Source organism: Somniosus microcephalus, chromosome 19, assembly GCF_052327205.1.
Source record: "Somniosus microcephalus isolate GS21.2 chromosome 19, FLI_Smic_1.0, whole genome shotgun sequence".
Classification (NCBI taxonomy): Eukaryota; Metazoa; Chordata; class Chondrichthyes; order Squaliformes; family Somniosidae; genus Somniosus; species Somniosus microcephalus.
In genome coordinates, this window is record NC_141005.1 from 56,536,675 (window position 1) to 56,560,920 (window position 24,246).

At 44.4% G+C, this 24,246-nt stretch overlaps 1 protein-coding gene across 1 annotated transcript in view; it reads right to left on the reverse strand.

Moving 5' to 3' along the window:
• Window positions 1-24,246, reverse strand: part of kremen1 (kringle containing transmembrane protein 1) — a 190,948-nt gene that overhangs the window by 132,215 nt on the left and 34,487 nt on the right. Inside the window, exon 2 of the mRNA XM_085961807.1 lies at window positions 22,196-22,358. Within this exon, the coding sequence (XP_085817933.1) occupies window positions 22,196-22,358 (163 nt within the window). The remainder of the gene's footprint in view (window positions 1-22,195; window positions 22,359-24,246) is intronic.

Sequence of the window (24,246 nt, forward strand, 5' to 3'; positions counted from 1 at the left end):
GGAGGTCCATCTCCAATATGACCACCACCGTGTCGCAGGTGATGGCAACTGTAACCTCCTCCATGGATAGGATGGCCACCTACATGGAATAGCTGATGCGCCACTCACAAGAGCACATGGTCTCAGTGAAGAATAGATGGCTATCTATGGCGGATAGGTGACTATGTATGGAGGACAGATGGCAGAGGCTCATATACTTCCTCTCTAGGAGGGATGACAGCGTAGACGTGGGTCCTCATGGCCCAACTGATGTGCAGCAAGGTGCTCTCCAGCTCCTTGGCAGCAGGGAAGTGAGCAGGCTGCCTCTACCTCTGTTGAAGCCACAGGGGTAGCACCTCGTAGAAGCACATGGAAGAGAAAGATGACACACAAGTAGATTCACAAGGGTAGCCACTTGAGTGTTTTATCCAATGGTTATGTAAAGTTTCTGTTAATGTGCTGTCAAACATAAAAAACTTTATCAGAAAGAAAATACTGCAGATGCTGGAAATCTGAAATAAAAACAGAAACTGCTGGAGAAACTCAGCAGGTCAGGCAGCATCTGTGAAGAGAGAAACAGAGTTAACGTTTCAGGTCAATGACCTTTCGTCAGTTCTGACGAAAGGTCATAAACCTGAAATGTTAACTCTGTTTCTCTCTTCACAGATGCTGCCTGACCAGCTGAGTTTCTCCAGCATTTTCTGTTTTTATTTTATATTACAAATATCTTCATTTTCAACACTTTCTGGTCTTGGACAGATTTGTGTGCACCTTTGGAAGTGGCTTAGTGAGTTGCAGTGAATATTGAGACATAACTGTACCCCCCGCAATGGTGGTGAGTGTGAAAGGAATGGCTTGGTCATTGCACGGATGCTGTATGGTGCTGGTGTGGGGTGGTGCCAACCTGGCGCATCATGTGGCAGCCATATAGGTGTACAGCGTCAAGTTAATTAAATCTGGCCATGATGAGGTCATCCCTGGCCTCCCAGGCAGCAATGTGGTCGGGTGCTGATGCACTCTGTCCTGTGCAGCATCAGGTGATTGCGGAGAAGGTTGGTGGTGTTGTTGTTGGTCCTGTTGGTGTGCCTGGTGCTGATGGTGTTGGGGCTCATCATGGTCAGACTCTGAGGACCAAGGTGAGACAGTATGAACTGTTGATGGAATAGATGGCAGGTGAAGTAGAGATGACAGAAGCAACCTGTCAGTGGTGAGAGAGGTTCTTCCAATGAGGTGACACTAGATGGAGACTTTGCTGCAAAGACTTGCAGCCCACAGAATCTGTGCTGGGAATGCAGTGAGCAACAGCTTCAGCCTGAGGAAAGTGATCAGCTGTCAGGTGAGGGCTATTATAGTACATTTCATGCTGTCAGCTGGAGCAATGGCCACTGAACTCCTGCCTCAGGTTGACAGACATGGTTCCCAAGCAGCGTGGTACTGTGGCCATCCAAGTAAGTTTAAAAGGTAAGGTTAAAAAGACTCCTAAAGGTCTGACAACAAGCTAATAATACTATAAATTGGGTCGGCCGCCTCTGCCGTTCGGGTCGCTGCAGCGCTGACAGACACGCCCAAGGGAAAGAGGCGTGGGGGCGGGATGACAGTGGGTTCCTGACTCACTCCCAAAAATATCAACTTTCTCAGCTGACCCGCCTCCGATCACATCCGCAATGACCCCGGAAAATTCCGGACAAAATAATGGCACGCTTGACAGTGCAGTGCCTCCTCAGAAATGATGTACTAAAGTCTCCGGAGCAGGACTTGAACCCGTGACCTTCTGACTCAGAGGAGAGAGTGCCACCAGTGAGCCACGGCTGAGGCTTAAATATGACACATGTCCTGACACATTTATCGGGAACAAGTGGTGAAAAGGGTCAACAAGCACTTACTTTATAAGACAGCTGACATATTCTGGCATCTACAAACAAATGGTTTAAGATTCAGCAGAAATTATTGAATCTATCCTTGGTTATCGATGCCAGCCATTTACCACAGCCTCAATATCCTGTTAAAGAATTGGAACAAATCCAATACTGTGCTCCAAGAACTGTCAGGCTCTCATCCACCCACTCATGGAGCTACATCAATGAGCACAGATGTACATGAGCGAAATTGAGAGAGTTAATGCAATCAAAGATACACTAAATTTCCCATTTACTGCCTGAGAAGAGATTCTGTCGATCAGATGAGAGACTCAAAAGCCTTTCCAGTTCCCACTAACTCAAACTGATTGACAAAGATTAGAAATATATTTTTGGATGGTATGCACCTTCATTTGATAGCATCCAGCTCTTTTTTCACCATTTGTTGATGTGCAGGGCCATGCTCCTTTGACAGCCAACAGGTCAGAGAAAGAGATACAGTATATAGGAGATACATTCATAGGCCAGCCCGCTCCCCCCCACCCACCCCACCATGGTACGGTTGGTCAGCTGCCCGGAGGCAGATGAAAACAACCCATCGGAGACTTTAATGGAGGGAAAATCAGGGGGCAGCACGTGCCTGAATTTGTGGCGGGTGCTGCCAGCGCGTGGAGATCTTACACCCGGGTGCTGAAGGGTAAAATCTGGGCCCGCCTCTCCTGTGGGGGAGAACCGAACCCTTAGTTTCCTGATATGAACAGAAAGTGGGCTTTAGACAGACTCAAATACAAATGTGCTGCTTGCACCCAGTTTTTTGAAGTCAACTTAGGAGCATAGCTCTATGTGCAGATTTTGAAAGGAGTGCACAACTGCGTGGAAATTAAGTTTAAAAGGATAGGGACAATTGAAGATAGGTGGCAGAATATGGTGGCTACAATTCTGAAAGCCTTGGGTGAGGCTCAAAAGGCATCTCAACCCATTAGCAGCCTTTCCAAAACTGAAGGGGGAAGAGGACTATGACACCACAGGCAAAAATGAAGGGAAAGGAAACCCAAAGTGCAGGCATGAGTTGGCAGGCAAGTTACAGGGCAGCCCAGGACCCGACCCTGCTTGTTGGCTGCTGAGGTGGAGGTGGTGCTGCGTGAGGTGGTTACGAGAAGGATGTCCCTCTTTGCTACTCCATGCCACCATGTCCTCTGGTCAGTGTTGCAGCATGCCCCCAAGAAGATAGAAGCAGATTGAAGACTATCAACTGCCCAATACTGTCATTAGCGATGCCTGCCCCATGCTGCATTGCAGCTGCAGGTGTCCTAGACGTAGATGGCCCAGCTTTGCATCTGTCTCTCTTGCTGACCTGGACCCTGTGAAGACCGTTCCCCTAGTTGTCATCACTTCCTGCACTGAGGGTTGGTGGCACCTTGGTGGGTATTGCCATTCTGACTATTCTACATCACCTTTTATGTAGTGCCATTGAAAGTATGATTGAGGTGCTCCTGAGGAAGCATCCAACATTGCAGTTTCCTTTGGGAATAAGAGCCTCTGCCTGTAATAACTATCCGCCAAAGGCATGTTCACCTCTGAATGTAAATGCAGGGGTTGCAAGTGCAGGCACCGGCCAGTGGGCATAGGGCACCTCTAGTGCAGCCTGGTCTGCCTGGCATCCCTCCATAAGTCCTTCTCTTCTACGAAACACATGGGATTGACCCACTGTGAGGGTAGTGGAGCAGGGAAGGAGAAAAAAATTAGAACAACTGGCACAATGGCCAGCAGAATAAAAAAGAAAAGGAAAATGGTGACGTAATGGCTGAAATACATTTACCGTAACATTATGGCATCTTTTAAATACACTTCCATTTAATTACCACTGCCCAGCAACCCTGGAGAACCAGTTCACAGGCACAAAACACCATTTTTAAGCAGGCGTCAACTTAATTTCTTTTTTTGTTTAAGATTCTGGATCTGTGTACAAGAGCCTTACTTTTTTCAAGTGCTTTATCTTTTCACCTGCAGGGTATCTCTGAGGGTTACGCAACTTATCAACAACTTGGCATGGATTTACCCAGTGTTTTCGTTGCTCCTGATGAGAGCACATTATGATTGATAGGAGTTACAATTGAAGTAGAAGTGTGCCAAGATCCATCAAATCAAATCAACACAGCTAAATTCAGTCAACTTACATCAAATACAGTGAAAAGTCTGCAAAACACAGCTGAACTCAGTTGGACTGAAGAAAAAAGCGAGAAGATAAGAAAGGCAAAGCGGTCTACAGACTCGATTTTACCTAATTAAGTTACTTTCAACAGAACACAGCCTTTGTTAGGGGAAATATATGCTAAAAATAGCAATAGGCAGCTAGAAAGTGTGTACTTAAGTGGGAATGGATCTAACCACAGGATGGCTATACAAATGGTCAGATGAGTGCTTTAATCAGCTTGTGGTCCCCTAATTCAACATAAAACACACTGGGATATTTACCGTGAGGTGAGTAGGTGGAATAGAAATAACTGAGCCTGTTCTGTGGTGTCGCTTTTGATCTGTTCCACTGGCTATAGCCCTGTTCTACAAATTATAGCCCGCTCTCTCGATAAATCAGATTTCTCTTTTAAAACAATCAACTAATAGAATTCCAGTGGTGGGATGTCACCTAAAGAAACAAACCAGCAGGCCTTCGTCAGGGAATTAGCATTCCCTTTTGTCAACTTAGTCTAGACTGATGACTGTTAAAAACGCATGCAATCTGGTTACTTCATTGGCTCGTTGTAGTTAACCTCCTGTAATGTTATCGTAATATCCAGTCACTGTGAAGTTAGGTTTATTACAACTTGGTTAATAAGTTGATGATTTCCTTAATTGGGGGCCAGATGACCATTTAAAGATCCTTCATTTTACACCACTCTTAAATTCCACAAACTGTTTTGCATGTTTAATAGAGACGATGACACGTCACACTCTCGTTCCTGGAAGGAATTCTTTCCGGGGTTCGATTCCTTTCGAGCTTTACTGCAGAAACTGTCAACTGTTTCATGCCATTGTCCTGTTGTTGTGCATTTGCGACAATCCCCTCTGCAAAGACTCAGTAGTAATAAGCACGACTCACCACTGCTAAAATAATGCCAGGTGCAATGCTTGTTAAAAGTTAAAATGTCTCTCCAAACATGTAGCAACAGATAATTGGCAGCAAGCGGTGGGACATGAAAATATAATTCAAATGGGGTAGAAATTAGTCTGGGCCCGTTTTGGGGAAAATTTGTTTTTAAGTAAAGTACACCTAACACTTGCATTTCGTTGATGGCCGTTGAAGAATCCTGAGTGGGATAACTCATTTTACAACGGGCCCCTCATTAACATGCCTGTTTTAGGCATCTGCCCAGGATACTTCAAAAATGGTCTCCAGAAATTTAGCAGTGAGGCTAACGTCTGCACAGATTGGGACCTGGGCCGATGGAGGAATGCCAGGCAGGCCACAGGCCGTCCCATTGCTACACTAGTATAGTCTGCGCCCGTTTTACTCCCGAAAAGCAGGCGCAACGCACACCAATTTCTACCTCAATGAGTTTGGGCAGATTTAATTCAGTTTCTAAGGGGCCAAACCTAGTCGATAAATTGGCATGACACTGGCAATTTCATTCAGAGACAAGGATGGGAAATGCAGGAACTGGAAACTTCAAACTGGCGCAGTCATGTGTGCTTCTGAGAGGCTGAGGTTAGGGCACATTGTTAGAGCAAGTGTTATCTTGCATCACGTCTGGCAGTGCTTGATGCGGAGGTCGAGTGCAAAAGGGGTTCCATTCGCCAGTCCTGAAATACCGTCTCTCATCATAATGGGATAATCAATCAAAGGAAAAAATCCAGTAAACACACTTTTACCGAGTGACATCAGGATGTCATAACTTAAAACCCTGAAGGATGAGTCAGCTACTGGCTTCAAAAGTGACAGGTTGAATTGGCAGTGCGGTTACCAGGCTTGTCACTGAATGCTCATCCTAGCTATACAGTGCATGTGCAGGGACCTCGGGGAGAACAGGATTTGCTTTCTCCTGCCCGGCTCCCCATGTCGAATAGTTATTTTCTGGGTTGACACACACAGAGCGGTCAATTGAGTAAGATACCGGAGGGATGCCAGCACTGGATAAACCATCACTCAGCAAGAGTCACCTCCTTCAGGAGAGAATGAGGAGAGGGGAGAAATAAAATAATGTAAATTGTGCCTTTTATCTGGCAATGGTTGCAGGGACACTACAGTTTGTGGCCTGCACATTGACTGCCCTTTCCATTTCTGCCAATATAATATAATGCAGAAATGACAGAATGTGTCAATTAAAAAAATCATTTAGCCAAACCCTGCGTCAGGATAAAAAAAAGCTTTAATATGCACCAAAATCTGAACAATATACTCAAAGTCAGACACTGGAAATTATGCTGGGGGAAATTTGGCTTCGGCCAAAGCGCGATAGCGAATCGCAGCCCGTTTGTGCCTGATTTTCGTTGGGTGTAAAATGGGCTGCAACTCGCCATCGCTCGTTTTACGCTTTCACCACAGATCGGTTTTAATTGATGTAAAGAACCTGAATGACATTGCAAATGGATTCTTCGGCTCTGCCTACGTAATTGCTCTGTGGAAATAGACTGTGCTTCTCAACTGTGCTTTTCAGAAAGAAGTGTTTCTCACATCAGGATTGGATACAGCTGACAACACACATCTTACATGACAATGTACGATTACCTCCAGACCCAGTCAGCCGTGCAACAGTACTGCTGGGGTTTCCCCATCAGTTCCATTCACCCACTTCAGCACAAAGCAAAATTCTCGGCTTAACTTAAAGCTACAGGTGCAGGAGCAGTTGGCACCAATGATCTGGAATGTATGTCCCCTTTGGGCATCCACACAATATTTCAGAAGTCTGCTGGTAGGTTTAGTCGCTGCTTTGCTTACCCCCCACTTATTTCATCTTATATTAAGCACATTCTAATCTTGTATTATTTTTCCACATGGTACATAGATACCAGTGCTGTCCCCTAAGGGTTCAGTTGACTCTGTGTCAGTCGAACAAAAGGGCTACTGTGTCTTTTTGTTTTGTAAGACAGGCTGAGCCACATTCTACCCGGAGCATTGGGTGGAGATCAGTATCTTACTGAAATATTCCTTACATTTGTTGAGAAAGGTCCGATGGGCCCTATTCCACGGCACATCGGAGCTGCGCTTTGGACGGTAATGAAATGCCGAACTGCTTCTGGGAGCACCGACTACCGTACGCAGTTAGAATGTGGAACTGTGCGGATTCCAACTGTTGTCAAACTGGCCGCAGCCCACTGCACACAGTCACAACTCCTACTGGGTGATGTGAAAGTTGATAGCCTGCCACGGCTGTGCAATTAATCCTTCTCTGCAAACTCACAACGCCGGGGCTGTGCAGAATTCATTTTAGATTAAGATGATTACAGAACTGCCTTTATGGGCACTTGGAAAGCTACAAGGCGACTGATATTGTTTACATTCTTCCAGTAAATTAATCCTTGATGTGGGCAGGCGTAATAAGGATCTCTGCCTACAAACAAAAACGAAGGTTTTGTTGAGTTTAGCGTGAGCCCCATGCCTCTATCTGGTTGCTTTACATGACTGCTATGCATTGATGTAGACTCTTATCTCTTGCAAGATGTGTTATTTCTGCATTGTTCTCTTTTCCTCCTATTGAATTACGAAATTTCTTTATCTGACAAAACCTTTTGCAGATTCAAATGCCACAGCATAAGGAGTTTTACGAGGGACAGCATAATATATCCATTTAAAAACACAGTCCACTGATAGCTCCGTCAAAGTACGCGAAGGAATTCCCTGCCGACAGGTAAATCGAAAGCAGCGCCCCCTTTTGGATCCATCTACAGATAACGGCATATTGGGAAAACCCAACCAAATCCTGTCTGCTGCTGAATGACATGAAGAGAATATACCTACGATTTTCATTTTAAACTTATTGTGTTCACCAAGGCAATGTTGGCAGAAGCTGGGGGGGTGGGTGTGGAACCTCATTTACTAAACGGGTTTCTGCCGAACCTCCGCCGAAATCAGGGTGGCAGAGCAGCGAAATCCACCCCTGCCCCATATGGTATTGTTATTGATTGGAACTATGGTTACCAACCCTCCAGCATTGGTCTGGAGTCTGCAGGAATTCAGGATTAATCTCCAGGACACTGCTGTGAACAACCTGGGAGATCGATCTCTCCGACCACTTTTGTTTGTTAGTTGTAACAATATTGCCGATTGTAAAAAAGGCTGCTGGCTGGATGAGGGGGGTTGGAGGTGAGAGGTCATGTGACAAAACCTCCAGGAATACATCCAACTAGAGTTGGCAACCCGAATTGGAACACATTTATACCTGTTTGTACCCAGTGTCAGCGTCAAGCACCCACAGGTTGGGTACAAGGATCAGAAGCAGAACCCATTGAACTTTGATACTGGTACAGCCAAACAGTGGCTTCATACTGGTGTGGCACGTTCAATGGTTGGAATTAATATTCAAAGTTCAGCTTTGACTGCAACTAAATGGCCTGAAGCAGAATTTAAAGACAGATGTCGGATTTTTTTTATTAGCTTTCTGAAGCTTGAATTTAGATCCTGGGAGCCTAAGATATTTAACCATTTGAGTTCTAACAGAAACCTGTGGAGAAGGCAAACTAGCTTCTAAAAAAACGAATGTAAGAAGTCACACACCAGGTTATAGTCCAACAGTTTTATTTGAAATCACAAACTTTCGGAGCGCTGCTCCTTCCTCAGGTGAAGTCTAAAAAAACTGGTGTTACTCCAATTGGAATGATCGGAAGTCGGCCATTCAGCCCCTTGAGCCTGTTCCACTATTCAATTAGATCATGGCTGATCTATATCTCAACTCCATTTGCCTGCCTTGGTTCCATAACCCTTAATACCCTTGCCTAAAAAATACTCTTGCCTAAAAAAAAACCTATCAATCTCAGTTTTGAAATTTTCAATTGACCCCCGGCCTCAACAGCTTTTTGGGGCGAGAGTTCCAGGTTTCCACCACCCTTTGTGTGAAGACATGCTTCCTGACATCACCCCATGAACAGCCTAGCTCGAATTTTAAGATTATGTCCCCTTGTTCTGGACTCTCCCCATCAGAGGAAATCGTTTCTCTCTCTCTGCCCTATCAACTTCTTTAATCATCTCAAACACTTCGATTAGATCGCCCCTTAGTTCTCTATACTCACGGGTATATAAGCCTAATCGATGCACTCTCCTCATAATTTAATCCTTTTAGCCCTAGTATTATTTTGGGGGCTCTGAGCTGCCCCCCTCCAAGCCCAACATGTCCTTCCTGAGATGCAGGGCCCAGAACTGAACGCAGTGCTCCAGATGCAGTCTAACCAGAGCTTTATACGACTGTAGCATAACTTCCAACCCTTTGTTTGGTTTGCAAAATCTAAATTCCACAATAAAACGAAGTACTTTCTACGTGCCTTGTAATTCTGTCTCACAAATGGCACCTTGTGCCTGAAGGTGGGGATAAAGTGCGTTCTGCCTTGATTGATATTTTAGTGATGTGATATCTCGAACAATGACGGCTATTCTGATCACCCGCACAACACCATGCTAAGGTCTGAGGTCCTGCTGGAAACTGGGTACAGTGCTAACAGGGTGGTAAGGCTACTAACTCCATTTTGAGGCCATTACTGCCACATTAATACGATAGCAAAATACTGCAGATGTTGGAAATCCGAAATAACAACAGAAAATGCTGGAAAAACTCAGCAGGTCAGGCAACATCCGTGGAGAGAAATTTGAGTTGACGTTTCGGGTTGGACCCTTCTTCAAAACTGGAAAGAAAAGAAACTAGATCGAAGGCAGGGCTGCGATCGGACAAAAGAATAAAAGGTCCAGGCAGTAAAAATACTCACAACAATACATGGAAGCAAGAAAGAATTTACTTTGGTATAGTTGCTTATCCCATCGTCAGGATTTCCCAAAGTCAAGCAGTAATGAGATGAATGGCTACTTGTCTTTGGTTGGGTGAGGGCTGTGGACAGGATACCCGGAGAACTCCCTGCTCTTCTATTAAATAGTCGCATGGGATCTTTTACATTCACTGGACCCGCTGAATAGGTAGCAGGACTGTGGTTTAACATTTCATTCAAAGGACGGCAACTCCAACAATGCAGTGTTGCAATTAATTATCCGCTCAAGTGTTGGAAGTAGGCTTGAACCCACAACCTTTGAACTTGAAGGTGAGAGCACTACCAACTAAACCAAACTGACAGTAGCCGCACACAAAGCAACATGAGCATTTACTAGTCTCTTCAGGGTAATGTTAACCTTTGGGGATAGTGTCAAATGGGTGATATTGGATCAGTCGCCTGTTATACACCTCTCCCGATTTTCCTTTCCATTGAACATATAATAGGTGGCTGATCAGATATCACTGGCTTCACACTATTGCCAAAAGTTAAAATTGTCCCCACTGAGATTTAAATGAACTTTTGGACTGAGCATCATACACTAACAACTGGTGACTCTGACTTATTCCCAGGGCTGAGCAGCTCCGTAACTGGTTATGTCGATTGAAATCGATTCTTTGTGCATTGGTTAGTTCTTTATTCACCGATGTGCTTCTTCAGCCAGCTACAGCAGGATTTACTGTCTGTAAAACTTGGACCGAATCCTCAGTGTTCAAAGAGGAGATGCTACTGCAAGGCCTTCCCCTGACCCATTGGATTTGACAAGAGCAGTGCTTGCTTTTTTTGCTGCCCTTTAGCATTCATTATTCCTTCATTCAGATGTTTTCCTGCTCCCAACTGATTGCTTCTCAGTTCTCCAACTGCCTCGAGGCATACAAGGTTGACCCAGGATGATTCACTGTCTTTCTCCTGATTGGGACTTGCCCAGTCTTTGCTCCACATGTCTGACTGGATAATCATAGGGGTCTAGAGATGAGTTTGTGAACACAGTGAACTCCACCTGATCAGCAGAGGCTGTTTATCAGTGAACTGGAACAGACTGTGAACATGTTGCCGCCTCCCAAATCCGTGCCCGCCTTTCTCGTAACTCCATGTTTGAACCTCTCGAATCAGGTTCCCGCCCCCGAGACAACACTGAAACGGCCTTAATCAAAGTCACAATTGATATCCTGTGTGACTGTGACCATGGAAAACTATCCCTCCTTATAGTTCTCGACCTGTCTGCAGCCTTTGATACGGTTGACCACACCATCCTCCTCCAACACCTCTCCTCCGTTGTTCAGTTGGGTGGGACTACTCTCAACTGGCTCCATTCCTATTTATCCAGTCATAGCCAAAAGATCTCCTACAACGGCTTCTCTTCCCACTCCCACACCGTTACATCTGGAGTCCCCCCAAGGATCGATCCTTGGGCCCCTCCTATTTCTCATCCACATGCTGCCCCTCAGCAGCATCATCCGAAATCACAGCGTCAGTTTCCACTTGTACACTGACGACTCCCAGCTCTACCTCACCACCACTTCTCTCGACCCCTCCACTATCTCTGATTTGTCACTCTGCTTGTCCAACATCCAGTATTGGATGAGCAGAAATTTCCTCCAATCATATATTGGAAAGACCAAAGCCATTGTTTCTGGTCCCTGTCACCAGCTCCGTTCCCTAGCCACTGACTCCAGCCCTCTCCCTGGCCACTGTCTCAGGCAGAACCACACTGTTCACAACCATGGCATCCTATTTGACGCTAAGCTGAGCTTCCGACGCCATATCCTCTCCATCACCAAGATCCCCTACTTACACCTCTGTAACATCACCTGTCTCCGCCCCTGCCTCAGCTCATCTGCTGCTGAAACCCTCATCCATGTCTTTGTTACCTCGAGACTCGACTATTTCCGTCATTAACTGATAATTTTGTTAAATATCTGCACTCTATTGATCATAGTGGCAATAGTTTCACTCGATCAACCTGATCGAAGCTGCTCATAATTTTGAAATCTCCCTTTAACCTTCATTGTTTCAATGAAAAGGGTCCAGGTTTCATTAGTCTGAGCAAAGGAATGAGGAATATCACCAATGGAAAAAAAGAGTAAAACATGAAAGAGACTTGCATTTATATAGCGCCTTTCCTGACCTCAGGACATCCCAAAGCACTTAACAGCCAATGAAGTACTTTGGTTGTGTTGTAATTTAGGAAATGCGACAGCCGTTTTGTGCACAGCAAGCTCCCACAAACAGCAAAGAGATGATGATGAGATAATCTGTTTTAGTGATGTTGGTTGAGGGATAAATATTGACCAGGACACAGAGGGGAGAATTCCCATCACCTTCCTCGAAATAGTCCCATGGGATCTTTTCCATCCACCTGAAAGGGCAGACGGGGCCTCGGTTTAACGTCTCATCTGAAAGACGGCACCTCCGACAATGCAGAACTCGTGCATCAATTCCAGTGGGCGTTGCACTTTCATCAGGGACAATGGCATAAAGGTACTATGGCAAGTGCAGGCAGCATGTAGCAGAGCTGTCCTACAAAGGCACATCATGAGGTACGGTGAGTGTTATTCAGCACAGCCACTACTGCAGTTGAAGTTACAATAAAATCATTGGTCTGCTGAGTGTTGGTGACATCAACAGTTTCATTGTTCAAGCAATGCAGTCCTGTCTGGTGTCCCTAATTATGTAGCTGGAAGCGAGGGCTGATTTGCAAGAATACAAGCTCCATTATGAAGATCACACCTTTGAAATTGTTCGGCAACATCACTGGTACAGTATAAAAACTCTGCTGCCATCTCAGGTATAGAGTTCAGCCAGGTTACTTGCTGAGAACTGTGTCACAGGTATAAGAGAATGTGGTATCAAGAGTAGTTTTCTATACAATTAATTTGAACAATGCAGGAAGGTGCCATACATAATCCCATAGTGCCTGTTGATATTGAGGCCAACATGTACAAAGAAGCCTTAACAAAACCCAGTTTTAAAAACTTACGCAGTGACATTGCCTTCAATATAATGCTTACAAAAGGACACAAGAAAAGTTAATAGGCCACTCAGCTCATCAAAGCTCATCCCGTCCAGAGTTCTAATTCACCCAACCTGTCATCCAATTGTGACTGAACCATCTTCGAGTCAGTGGGCTGGAATTAGCTCGGAGGCGGGGATGGAGCGGGCGGGCTGTTTTGAGGTCGGGAAACCTGGAAGTACAGGTTTCCCGAACGTCCTGCAGTTAACTTTTTTTCTGTAGGTTTCCCACCCACAGCCAGCTTGACTGACAGATTGGCTGCCTGTCGGGCGGAAAAGCCTGCAACACAAGGCCGCAGCCGAGTTGGGCTGAGAGCAGGAAGGTCTAGTGGGAGTTGGGAGAGATTGTGGCGGCGCGCGGGGTGGCGGGGGGGGGGAGGTGGCTGAGTGAGGGGTCCAATCACTGGGGTGGTGGGGGGGAAGCAGACAGATCGCTGTGGGGGAGGGGGGTGGGGGTTTACTGGGTTGCTTGTTGGGCCCAGGGGGAAACACTCCTGGCCCACAAGCAGTGCTGTAACGATTCTTACATCATGGATCCAAACCTTCTTATCTCCTTTCACCTGCCGGGTTTCTCAAGGCCCGGGAAACCCAGCCGACTGTGGTTAAAAATAGAATCACAGTTAAAATGAAGGCACTCAACCCCATTAAAATATTTAAATGAACAACCCGCCTCCTGCAAGTGGATTGGTCACCCGCCCCTCGTCCTACCTCCGTTAAAACCGGAAGTGAGTAGGTTCAAGGCGGGTTGGGTTCCTGTTTCAGATTTTTCGCTTTTTAACCTCCTACCCAAAACAAGCACAATCATTTTTGGGGTTAAAAGTCCCGCCAGTGTCGCTACTCTCCTGCTGGGAGATTACTGCAGACATATAAGAACATAAGAAAATAATAGGAGCAGGTGTAGGCCATTCGGCCCCTCGAGCCTGCTCCGCCATTCAATAAGATCATGGCTGATCCAATCTTGGCCTCAACTCCACTTTCCTGCCCGTTCCCCATAACCCTTGATTCCCCTGTTTTTCAAAGATCTGTCTATCTTCGCCTTGAATTTAGTAGCATTTAGGTGACACAATCTGATACCTGATCTAAAATTACTTTTGACTGATTTACATGTATGACCTCTGCTCCAACCAATATTCAGAATTTACCTTAACTAAGCCATTTAGTATTTTATATATTCTAATCAGACTCCCCCTTTAACCATCCTCTCTCAGCTATAGAGATTGAGATTTTTTAAACTTCCCTCATGTCACAAACCCTTTATATTGAAACGGTATCAGTCTCATACTTTTTGTTCCTGATTTAAGCAAGTGCCGTCACCTTATCCCTACTGATATTCTTCTTCTCCACTTTCTTTTGTCTCTAACCCATCCTCTGCTGCAGGTGTTGACTCACATGGACCACCTTGGTTCGCTCAAGCTTCTCTTAGGTAAGCTGACCATGCAAGAGCCCTGGCTGAATGTTGGTGGCCTATCTGACCACGAGGGTTATTAGAGCCAAGGCAACTTGTCTTCATCCAAAATTTGCTCAACTGCGCTGGTCTGATTTCCCCCTCCTTAATCCGGAGACAATGAGGTTAATTAGCTGCTAACAGAGCACGGATCAGGGACATTACCCAGGACCTTCCTGTTCGGCAAGGTTAAGTGTCACAAAACATTTATGCACTATCCTGGCTATCTAATTTGACCATTCCAGTTTCTTCTTCATTTTCTCCCTCTCCAATGTTTTTATGGGAAGAGCCGTTCCCTTGCTGAGAGAATGGTCAGGAGACTTGCTCCTGTGCCTTTTGCAGTGCTGACCTTGAACTAGATACTTCCAGGTCCTCAGGAGCAACCCAAGAGTGTCTGGGTCTCTGATATTCCTTCCCATCTTGTATGGAAACGCTTTGGATCTGATCGGAGTCTGCATCTCATAGAATGATACAGCACAGCATTCATCCCATCATACCTATGCAAGCTCTTTGAAAGAGCTATCCAATTAGTTTCACTCCCCTGCTATTTCCCCCATAGCCCTGCACATTTTTGAACTTCAAGTATTTGTCCAATTCCCTTTTCAAAGTTATTTTTGAATCTGCTTCTACCACCCTTTCAGGCAGTGCATTCCAGATCAGATCAACTCGCTGTGTAATTTTTTCCCCCTCCTTTCGCCTGTGGTTCTTTTGCCAATTACCTTAAAATTATGCCCAAGAAATTCATCATGTGGGGAACAGTGGCACCAAAACAGTACTAAAACGCCACAGCACAAGCTATTTCAATAACATCATAAAAATACCCTGCAACAAAAGTGGGCTGCAATTAAGTTTAAGTGGATCAAATGCAACAATTTAATAAACCATTACAAAAATGCTTGAATACACTTCAAGTACGATGTTGCTGTCATGTTCTGTTATAATCACTTTGGATGGGACAAAACAAAAACCCAATATTGTTATTCAGGTGGTGAAGCAACAGTGCATCTCATTAATTAAGCACAGTAATGAATGCAAAACTTATGAATATTAATGAGAGCACCGTTGTTGCTTGATATCTACATGGTACATATGTGGCTCTTTTGCCCCAAGAACATCAAGCCTTGCAGACAGCCTAAAAGGCGATGTGCTGAATGTTAACCAGCTTTATTACAAAAAAGGCAACACATGACATTCGGCAGAATGCTAATATTGGTATTAGAGTTTGTTGCTGGAATCTCATGTGTTCTGCTGCAAAGTTTGTGTTGACTTCAGTAGGTCAATGCAATATTATGCATGCGAGGATGAATATCTGAACAGTCATTTACATACTCGTCTGGCATGCATTCAGAGCTGCCCTATAGTGCCGGGACCAGCATGGACGAATGGCGTGAGCAGGAAGTCTTTTACCTGTACTCTATTCTGCATTGTGATTTCTTCCCACTGCAACACCGAGGTAGCCATGGAGGGGGGTGGGTGGGGGGCGGGGGGTGGGTGTAGGATAAAGGAAAAAAAAGGGGAGAGAGAGACTACAGAAGTGGCAGCCATTTTTCACACCCTGCTGATTGTGAAGCCAGTTGAAAACACTCGTATAGCACTAATGTAAACTTTCCATATCAACCGTCCTTGTGGCTCTGAGTGAGATTGACAATATAGTACCAACAACACAAGCAGTTCTGAGCTGCATATTCGTGCTCAGTTGAGACAATCCAGATGGTTTGTATGCGATGTCAATAATATTTCAAAGACATTGTGTGATTGTGCATGGTACAAATGATAGGTGTCTGAATATTATTATACTATACATCACTGTATAGTCTTGTATCGTTTAACACATTGGATTGATGCAGAACTGCCTTCCAGTGGCAAGGCTTGGAGAAGTAAGAGATAGTGTGGACTCTGCCACTACCTTCAGCTCAATTATTCTTCACAGATAAGCTTCTGAAACCTTCCCCACATTTCCGAGCTTTTCGATCCATTCGGCTTTAAAGGGCCGTCTTGCAGGACCTGTGATTTCATTGGAAGTGATACTAAGCTAGGCCAAACTTCCTTCCTCCCTGCAAATGTACATTAAAATAGCAGACCAGATCACTTTTTAGGCTGAAATGAAAAACAATCTGTAACCATAATTTTTACTATTTTTCTTTTTTTCACTCTTGGTTCACGATAAGAGGTGGTATAATGTTAGTTAGTGATTATAGGATCAGGATCAACTTTTATAAGGGACAAAGCAATGTCGGATAAAACAAAGCCAGAAAAGTCCCACAGCCCTCTGGAGCCTCTGGAGCGTGAAAGCTTCTCAACCTTAATGTCTCGGAACTGTGATTACACCTTTGAAGAAAAAAAATCCCCTTTTCTTGGTCACTATGTCTTACTCACAGGGTTTAAAGTGAGCCAGAACAGTTCTTTTCTCACTGGGTACTTAAAGTACTGGCTCGTGATCGTCTCAGGTGATTCCCAAATTTGGCCTTTCTTCATCAGCAGCTGGTTCTCCCTGGATTAGGGAAAGTCTTTTGTATGCCAGCTTCAATCTTACTGCCACTCTCAGACCAGTGATTTCCTGTTATAAGTACAGGTTAAGTTTATCTTTTTATCCTTTTATCTCCGTTTTCTGCCTGTCCTTGCTGGACCCTCTTGTCATCTTGCTGCTGACCCCTCCCGCCATATTACTCCTGGAATACTGCCAAACTCCCCTGTCACACGGCCAAACCCGACAACGGTAAATCCTCCCACCATGGCACAGAATTCTTCTGCCTTACCACCAAAAACATCTGCAAGAACACTAAACTCGCTTGTCCTCTTCCTCCCATGTTCCTACTTTTTGTAAATCCGACCAGCTTTGTTCCCAATACTGTTGCCACCAACCCTACCTATTTTGCCACTGGTATTGAGAAATCCAACCTCCCCTTTAGATCCATTCCTGGAATAAAATCTTCCTGGGTTGTGGTTGGGAAACTCGGGTTTAGGATTAGTGTTGAATTTAGCGTTAGAGTTGGGTGTAGGGTGAGGGTAGCTTTTAGGGTTAGGGTTGGATTTAGGATTAGGTCTAGAGTGAATTTAGTTCAGGGGCGACTTTGTTTTGTCAAAGCAGATTGTTTATTTCTGTACTGGATGAAGTCACCTGGGTCGGGGGGAGGAGGGATGGGATTGGATATGGTTCAGGGGCTGATATATTTCATGACATATGTCAATGGGAAAATTTTTAGATCTGGAAAGCTATTGGTAAAAAATTATATTGTTATTTTTTTAACAAATGAATAAATTCCCAATTGACTTTATATGAGTGTAACCAAGTACTGTAGTTAGCAAATCCTAAAGGTTGCAGAGGTAGGATCAAAGGTTGCAGAGGTGGTCAAAAAGAAAGAAAGACTTGCATTTATATAGCGCCTTTCATGACCACCGGATGTCTCAACGTGCTTTACAACCAATTAAGTACTTTTGGAGTGCAGTCACTGTTGTAATGTGGCAGCCAATTTGTGCACAGCAAGCTCCCACAAACAGCAACGTGATAATGACCAGATAATCTGTTTTTGTTACGTGGATTGAGGGATAACTATTGGCCAGGACACTGGGGATAACTCCCCTGCACTTCTTCGAAATAGTGCCATGGGATCTTTTACGTCCACCTGAGCCTCGGTTTAACATCTCATCCAAAATACGGCCCCTCTGACAGTGCAGCACTCCCTCAGCACTGCACTGAAGTGTCTGCCTAGATTTATGTGCTCAAGTCGCTGGAGTGGGACTTGAACCCACAACCTTCTGACTCAGAGGCGAGGGTGATATCAACTGAGCCACAGCTGACTGGTTACTCAAGCAATGGGGGAGGGGATAAAAGGATGAGTATCCCTTCTTAATAAATTTTATATCCCTGTACAAGTAATTAAATCTATTGTTCAATACTGCAGTGAAAAATATAGCACAACTGTGAGGTTCTACAGCCTGAAGTCTCCAATCGTCTCTTTCGATTCAATTCATCTTTGTCTCCATTTCTGGGATTCGGATGCGTGGAGGAAATTGAAAGGTCCCTAAACCTGCCCCCATTTGAAAACTGGGCACCCAAGCTTTCAAAATTTAATTCCATGAACTCAATCCCAGAGCTGTCATTCTTCTCTTTGCCATAAACGGAGCTGTTTCATGTGAGCAAGTAACTCAAGTTATATCCCTATGCTTGCATGTAGTATCTTCCATTGAGGTCAATCTGAACCATGGCAAAAAAGCTCACCTTTGCATATGCCAGCAATGTAGTAAAACTAGGATAGGCTGACCAGATGTACCCGTTTTCCAGGGACAGTTCCCAGATTTGGGAATGTGAACCATTCTTTTAGATTGCGCATGTCACTCCGCTATTTTAAAATGGCGAGAGAGGGAAACCACGGAATTATAGACCAGTTAGCCTAACATCTGTTGTCGGGAAATTACTGGAGTCTATAATTAAGGATAGGATGACTGAACACCTCAAAAATTTGTGAAAGGTAGGTCACGCCTGACAAACTTGATTGAATTTTTTGAGGAGGTGACGGAAGTAGTGGACAGGGGAATGTCTATGGATGATATTTATATGGACTTCCAGAAGGCATTTGATAAAGTCCCTCATAAGAGACTGATAACTAAGGTAGAAGCCCATGGAATTAAAGGCAAATTATTGACTTGGTTAGGAAATTGGCTGAGCGGCAGGAGACAGGCAGTAGGGATAATAGATTGGTACTCTAATTGGCAGGATGTGACTAGTGGTGTCCCGCAGGGATCTGTGTTGGGGTCTCAACTATTCACAGTATTTATTAACGACTTAGATGATGGTATAGAAAGCCACAAATCCAAATTTGTCAATGACACAAAGATAGGCAGCATTGTAGGCAGTGTAGATTAAAGCATAAAATTACAAAGGGATATTGATAGATTAAGTGAATGGGCAAAACTGTGGAAATGGATTTCAATGTAGGCAAATGAGGTCATCCTCTTTGGACCTAAAAAGGATAGAACAGGGTACTTTCTAAATGGTGAAAAGCTAAAAACAGTGGAGGTCCAGAGAGACTGGCGGGGGGGTCCAGGTACATAGATCATTAAAATGTCATGAACAGGTACAGAAAATAATCAAAAAGGCTAATGGAATGCTGGCCTTTATATCTAGAGGACTAGAGTACAAGGGGGTAGAAGTTACGTTACAATTATACAAGGCCCTGGTTAGACCACACCTGGAGTACGGTGAGCAGTTCTGGGCACCACACCGTAGGAAGGATATACTGTTAAAGGGGCCACGCACCCAAAAGAAAATTGTAGGGGAACAATGCCTGTGTGTCCCCGGATTTGGTTTTGGTCACCCTAAACTAGGAGCAATCCAGCATGAAGAATAACTCAGGTGCTGATCTCTACACCCTGAGAAACTGCAGAAAAATCAATGGGTTTCTCCCAGCCAGGATTCCTGTAATTACTTCCCTATCCTTGTGTTTTGCATTGTAAAGTGATTGTTGCTTTATTTGAATAATGGACGAACTAAGGAAACAGGCCCTGAGAAGAGGCCATTAGTCGGTTGAATTTGAATTTATGAAACTGTCCTGAAATTGACAAGAGCAATTTGAAATAAAAGAGAATATTTCTTTGTATTTATGATGAGATATGTATTTTTTTAAATAGAGCCTCATATGCAATATTCCCTTTGAACACTTCTAAAATCAATCTCACATAAGCTGAGGACTGGAATAATGTGCTGTCATAGGATATGATGTATTGGTCGGAAATTTCGCTCTCTGGTACTTTAATGAAGGTGTTAAAATAAATGGATTAACTTCTTTGCTAAAATATCAGATCGGAAAATTTCGTAGGAAGCATTAATCCATTTGTGGCAGCATAGCTCAGGCAGTAGTGCTCTTCACTGTATGTCAGAAGGTCATGGGCTCAAGCCCCACTCCAGGGCTTCAGCACATAATCTAGCCTGTTACTGGAGGTGCCACCTTTTGAATGAAGCCTTAAGTAGAGGCTCTGTCTACCTGTTCAGGTGGCCATAAAAGATCCCACAGCCCTTTTTCGAAGAAGAGCAGGGAAGTCCTCTCAACATTCATCCTCCAGCAAAGCCCATCAAAAACAGGTTAATTCGCCATTTAGCTCATTTGCCATTTGTGGGACCTTGCTGTGTGCAAACTGGCTGTTGTGTTTGCCTGCATAACAACGGTAACTATACTTCAAAAGTAATTCATTGGCTAGGAAGCACATCGGGTCATTGTGAAGAGGTGAAAGGCACTCTATAAATTCAAGTTCCTTCTTACTCATCCACATCATTATTAGTGAATGCTATCAGTAAATATTTGAAAGCTCCAACTTCTGCATCAAAATTAGACACAATAAATATAGTTTAGTCCATTCAGAGAACAGCAGGGAATGAGATTTGCCCTTGGCTTATAAACTTTTTGTTGAATCTACTTTCTGATCGTCAGCATTATTGGTTAATTGATCTCTGGGCTGTGAAGAGTTTCCCTAAGATTATTGTGCTAGAAATGTTTATTGCTTCCTCTGTTTTGATGTTTTCTTCTTCTAGTGAATCCAACACTGCATTGATTGCAGAATTTCCAGGCTATGTGCATAATTTATCAGCTTATTAATATTCATGAGCCACTGCCACAATCAGGGGAAATAAAGTGCCTGCTTGTTTTATTGGGTAAAGAAAAGAAGTTAATTTTACTTTAAGAAAAGCAATCTATTGCTATTAATAACCAGGACAGCATGTAGACTTTGGGTATTTTTTAAATCCAATTTTTGAGGAAATTTTATGTTGGTCTCATTGAGGGACATTATTGCTGGGAAGTGTCCTTTCAGACACCCAGTGTCAGCATCGCGCACTCCCAAGTCAGGTATAGCACATACAGTTAGATACAGAGCAAAGCTTCCTCTGCTCGGGCCTAACAATGGGGTAGGTTTTCAATGGAAATAAAAATTGGTGTTTTTTATAAAAAGTGCCTGATCTACGTCGCCAGTTTTATGCCTAGGTGGCAATGTTGGAAATCTACCCCAATATATTTCAGCCTCAACCTCAGAATAGCACCCCTACTGCACCAGTGAGATATTAATGGCAAATTAGCAGCGGTTTTGTGCTAGGGGTCCCTGCCCGTTGGGTTGAGACTGCTTGACCTCATGTCACACAGGAACCTTGCAGGCAACAGACGGGGGGTGGGGGGCGGTCTTTCAATCCCATTAGGCTGAGCTGGATTCAAGCCCAGGTCCTAAGGGTGAAGAAGCAGTGTGCAACCCACTGGACAATCCAGTCCACCACCCGCACCCACCTCCCCCCCCCCATCCCCGACCCACCATGTTTCTGTTGCCATGGTTGCATTCAAATCTATCAATCAAGCATTCAAATTCTCTTGATGCCAAAGAAAATTTGAATGCGTAGGCACAAGTCAGGAGAGAGTTCCAGATATGAATATATAACGCATCTTGTTCATGTTAATGTTTCTGGCATAATCCTTTATCAGTTCAGCTGAAGGGTTCGGCCTGAAACATTAACTCGTCACTTCTTTCCACAGACGCTGACAGACTTGCTGAGTGTTTCCAGCATTTTCCATTCTTGTTTCAGATTTCCAGCATCTGCCAGTACATTTTTTTTTAACCTCTTGCTCAGCTGAAGCTAACACAATATCATTTCCTGGGTGATGTCAGGAAGCACTTCATCACACAAAGGATAGTGGAAATCTGGAACTCTCTTCCACCAAAAAGCTGTTGAAGCTGGGGGTCAATTGAAAATTAGGCAAGGGTGTTAAGGGGTTTGGAACCAAGGCAGATAAATGGAGGTAAGATACAGATCAGCCATGATCTAATTGAATGGCGGAACAGGCGTGAAGGGCTGAATGGTCTACTCCTGTTCCTATTTTTGTAAGGAAACCACACCAATTTAAAAACCTCCGTGTACAAAATAATAAAGGAACTCAAAGGGTAAACGTAGACCATCTGTTACCTGCAATAGTTATGATTCCCAAGGCCTCCTTCTCCATTGGGGTACTTGAGGGTGTTGTAAGGGTGCTGAAAGGTTTCATTCCAGTACAAGCAGGGTTTTCCTCCTTGGTGTGAGGTTCGATTCTGGCAGCCCCGGTAGTCGGCTCCATTAGCAGTATAGCACTCTATAAGTGGTACAGAAAGAAGATCGATAAAGCGTCTGTGTAAGTCATTTTGAAAGGCACCTGCTCCAGTTCTGGTGGCAGAGATAATGTCAAATTTATTTTGCTTTTGAAGGAGAAGTCCAATTTATTTTTCTAAATTTTTACATGGCAACATTTTCAACAGCCAGATAAAAACCCCGATCTATTTAAGATAGTGCACCATGAATATCTGCTGGACAGCCCTGCTGGCTAAAACCGCCAAATGAGGTCTGTGATGGAATTTCTGATTTGAATTCACTCCTATGTATTTTTTAAAATAACAATTCCTAAAGGAGTTAAGAATGTTTCCTTCTACTTTGTTCTTTATTTTGCCCACAGAGGCCGCATTGGTGGACAGTCAGAATGCTCCATGCAGTCAACATGTGGTGACTGCCCAGACATTGCTGTTGGCGTTAAGCTTAATGCCGGTGGCAAATTTCTTGCGCAGATGTGGTTTGCCCCCTCTTAATCTGCCCTGGCTTTTCCATCCTGGTTATTGAAAGGGAATTGAATATATACTTGAAAATGAAAAATTTACAAGGCTACAGGGAACGAGCGGCGGTTGGGCGGGGTGGGGGGGGGGGGGAGGTGGGGAGACTAATTGGAGAGCTCTTTCAAAGAACCAGCACAGGGACAATGGAGTATACAGCAGATGACAATTATTCTGGAGACCCTGGAAGGGGGTTGGGTTGTAAGTAGCCAACAATGCTTGGAATGTAGTGCAGCACTCGCTTACCGTCCGTTTCCCGACCCAAACAGATTTACTCTGAGCTCACTTTGTGTGGTGTGCCAATTAGCCTGGCACCCCTTGTTACATAGAATTTAGAATTTACAGCACAGAAACAGGCCATTCAGCCCAACTGGTCTATGCCGGTGTTTATGGTCCACACCAGCCTGTTACTGTCGTGATGCATTGCTCATTCAATGCATTCACGTCACTCAATGTGAGCTCCTGCAAATTTGCTTTTCACAATCTAGGTTCTCGTAAACTGTGGAAATTCATGCAAAGCTCCACTAGCACTAGATTTGAGAGCAGAGGATTGGTAAGTGGCCATCAAAGTCAGCATGGCCCTTAATGTTATCCATCAGACTCCTTCCGGGCTAGCACTGAGAGCATATGCAGTGTCAGACAGTTTTCTGGCCACAGAAGGTCAAGGGCAGCAGGCACATGGGAACACCACCACCTCCAAGTTCCACTCCAAGTCACACACTTGAAAATATATCACCGTTCCTTCATCGTCGCTGGGTCAAAATCCTGGAACTCCCTCCCTAACAGCACTGTGGGAATACCTTCACCATACGGACTGCAGCGGTTCAAGAAGGCAGCTCACCACCACCTTCTCAAGGGCAATTAGGGATGGGCAATAAATGCTGGCCTTGCCAGCGACGCCCACATCCCAGGAACGAATAAAAAAATCCAATGAGCTAGTTAAGGCATCAAAATGATTCAGTGAAATGTAGGACTGTGGGAGTACCTTCACCACATGGACTGCAGCGGTTCAAGAAGGTGGCTCACCACCACCTTCTGAGAGGAAATTAAATTCCTAGTAATTCCACACTGGTCTGCCTCTCCTGTTTCTAATAAAGAATAATATATAGGAGCCAATAATGCTGAAGGGATTGCCATTCTTGTAGTGTATGTACCCATCTACCTTTAAGAGAACTATTGTATGTAACCGTTCACCTTTAAGAGAACTATTTTAGGTGTGGCACTACTTTGTTTGGCTTCTGTATACGGTAATACCGACGGTGACCACACCAGTATATAAGTGTTGTGCCAGGAGTTATTGGGCAGATTCGCCCTGACCTTCGAATAGTTAAGTCCTGTTTTAAGTTACTCTTGGAGTCTGTGTATTAATTAACTAAACAA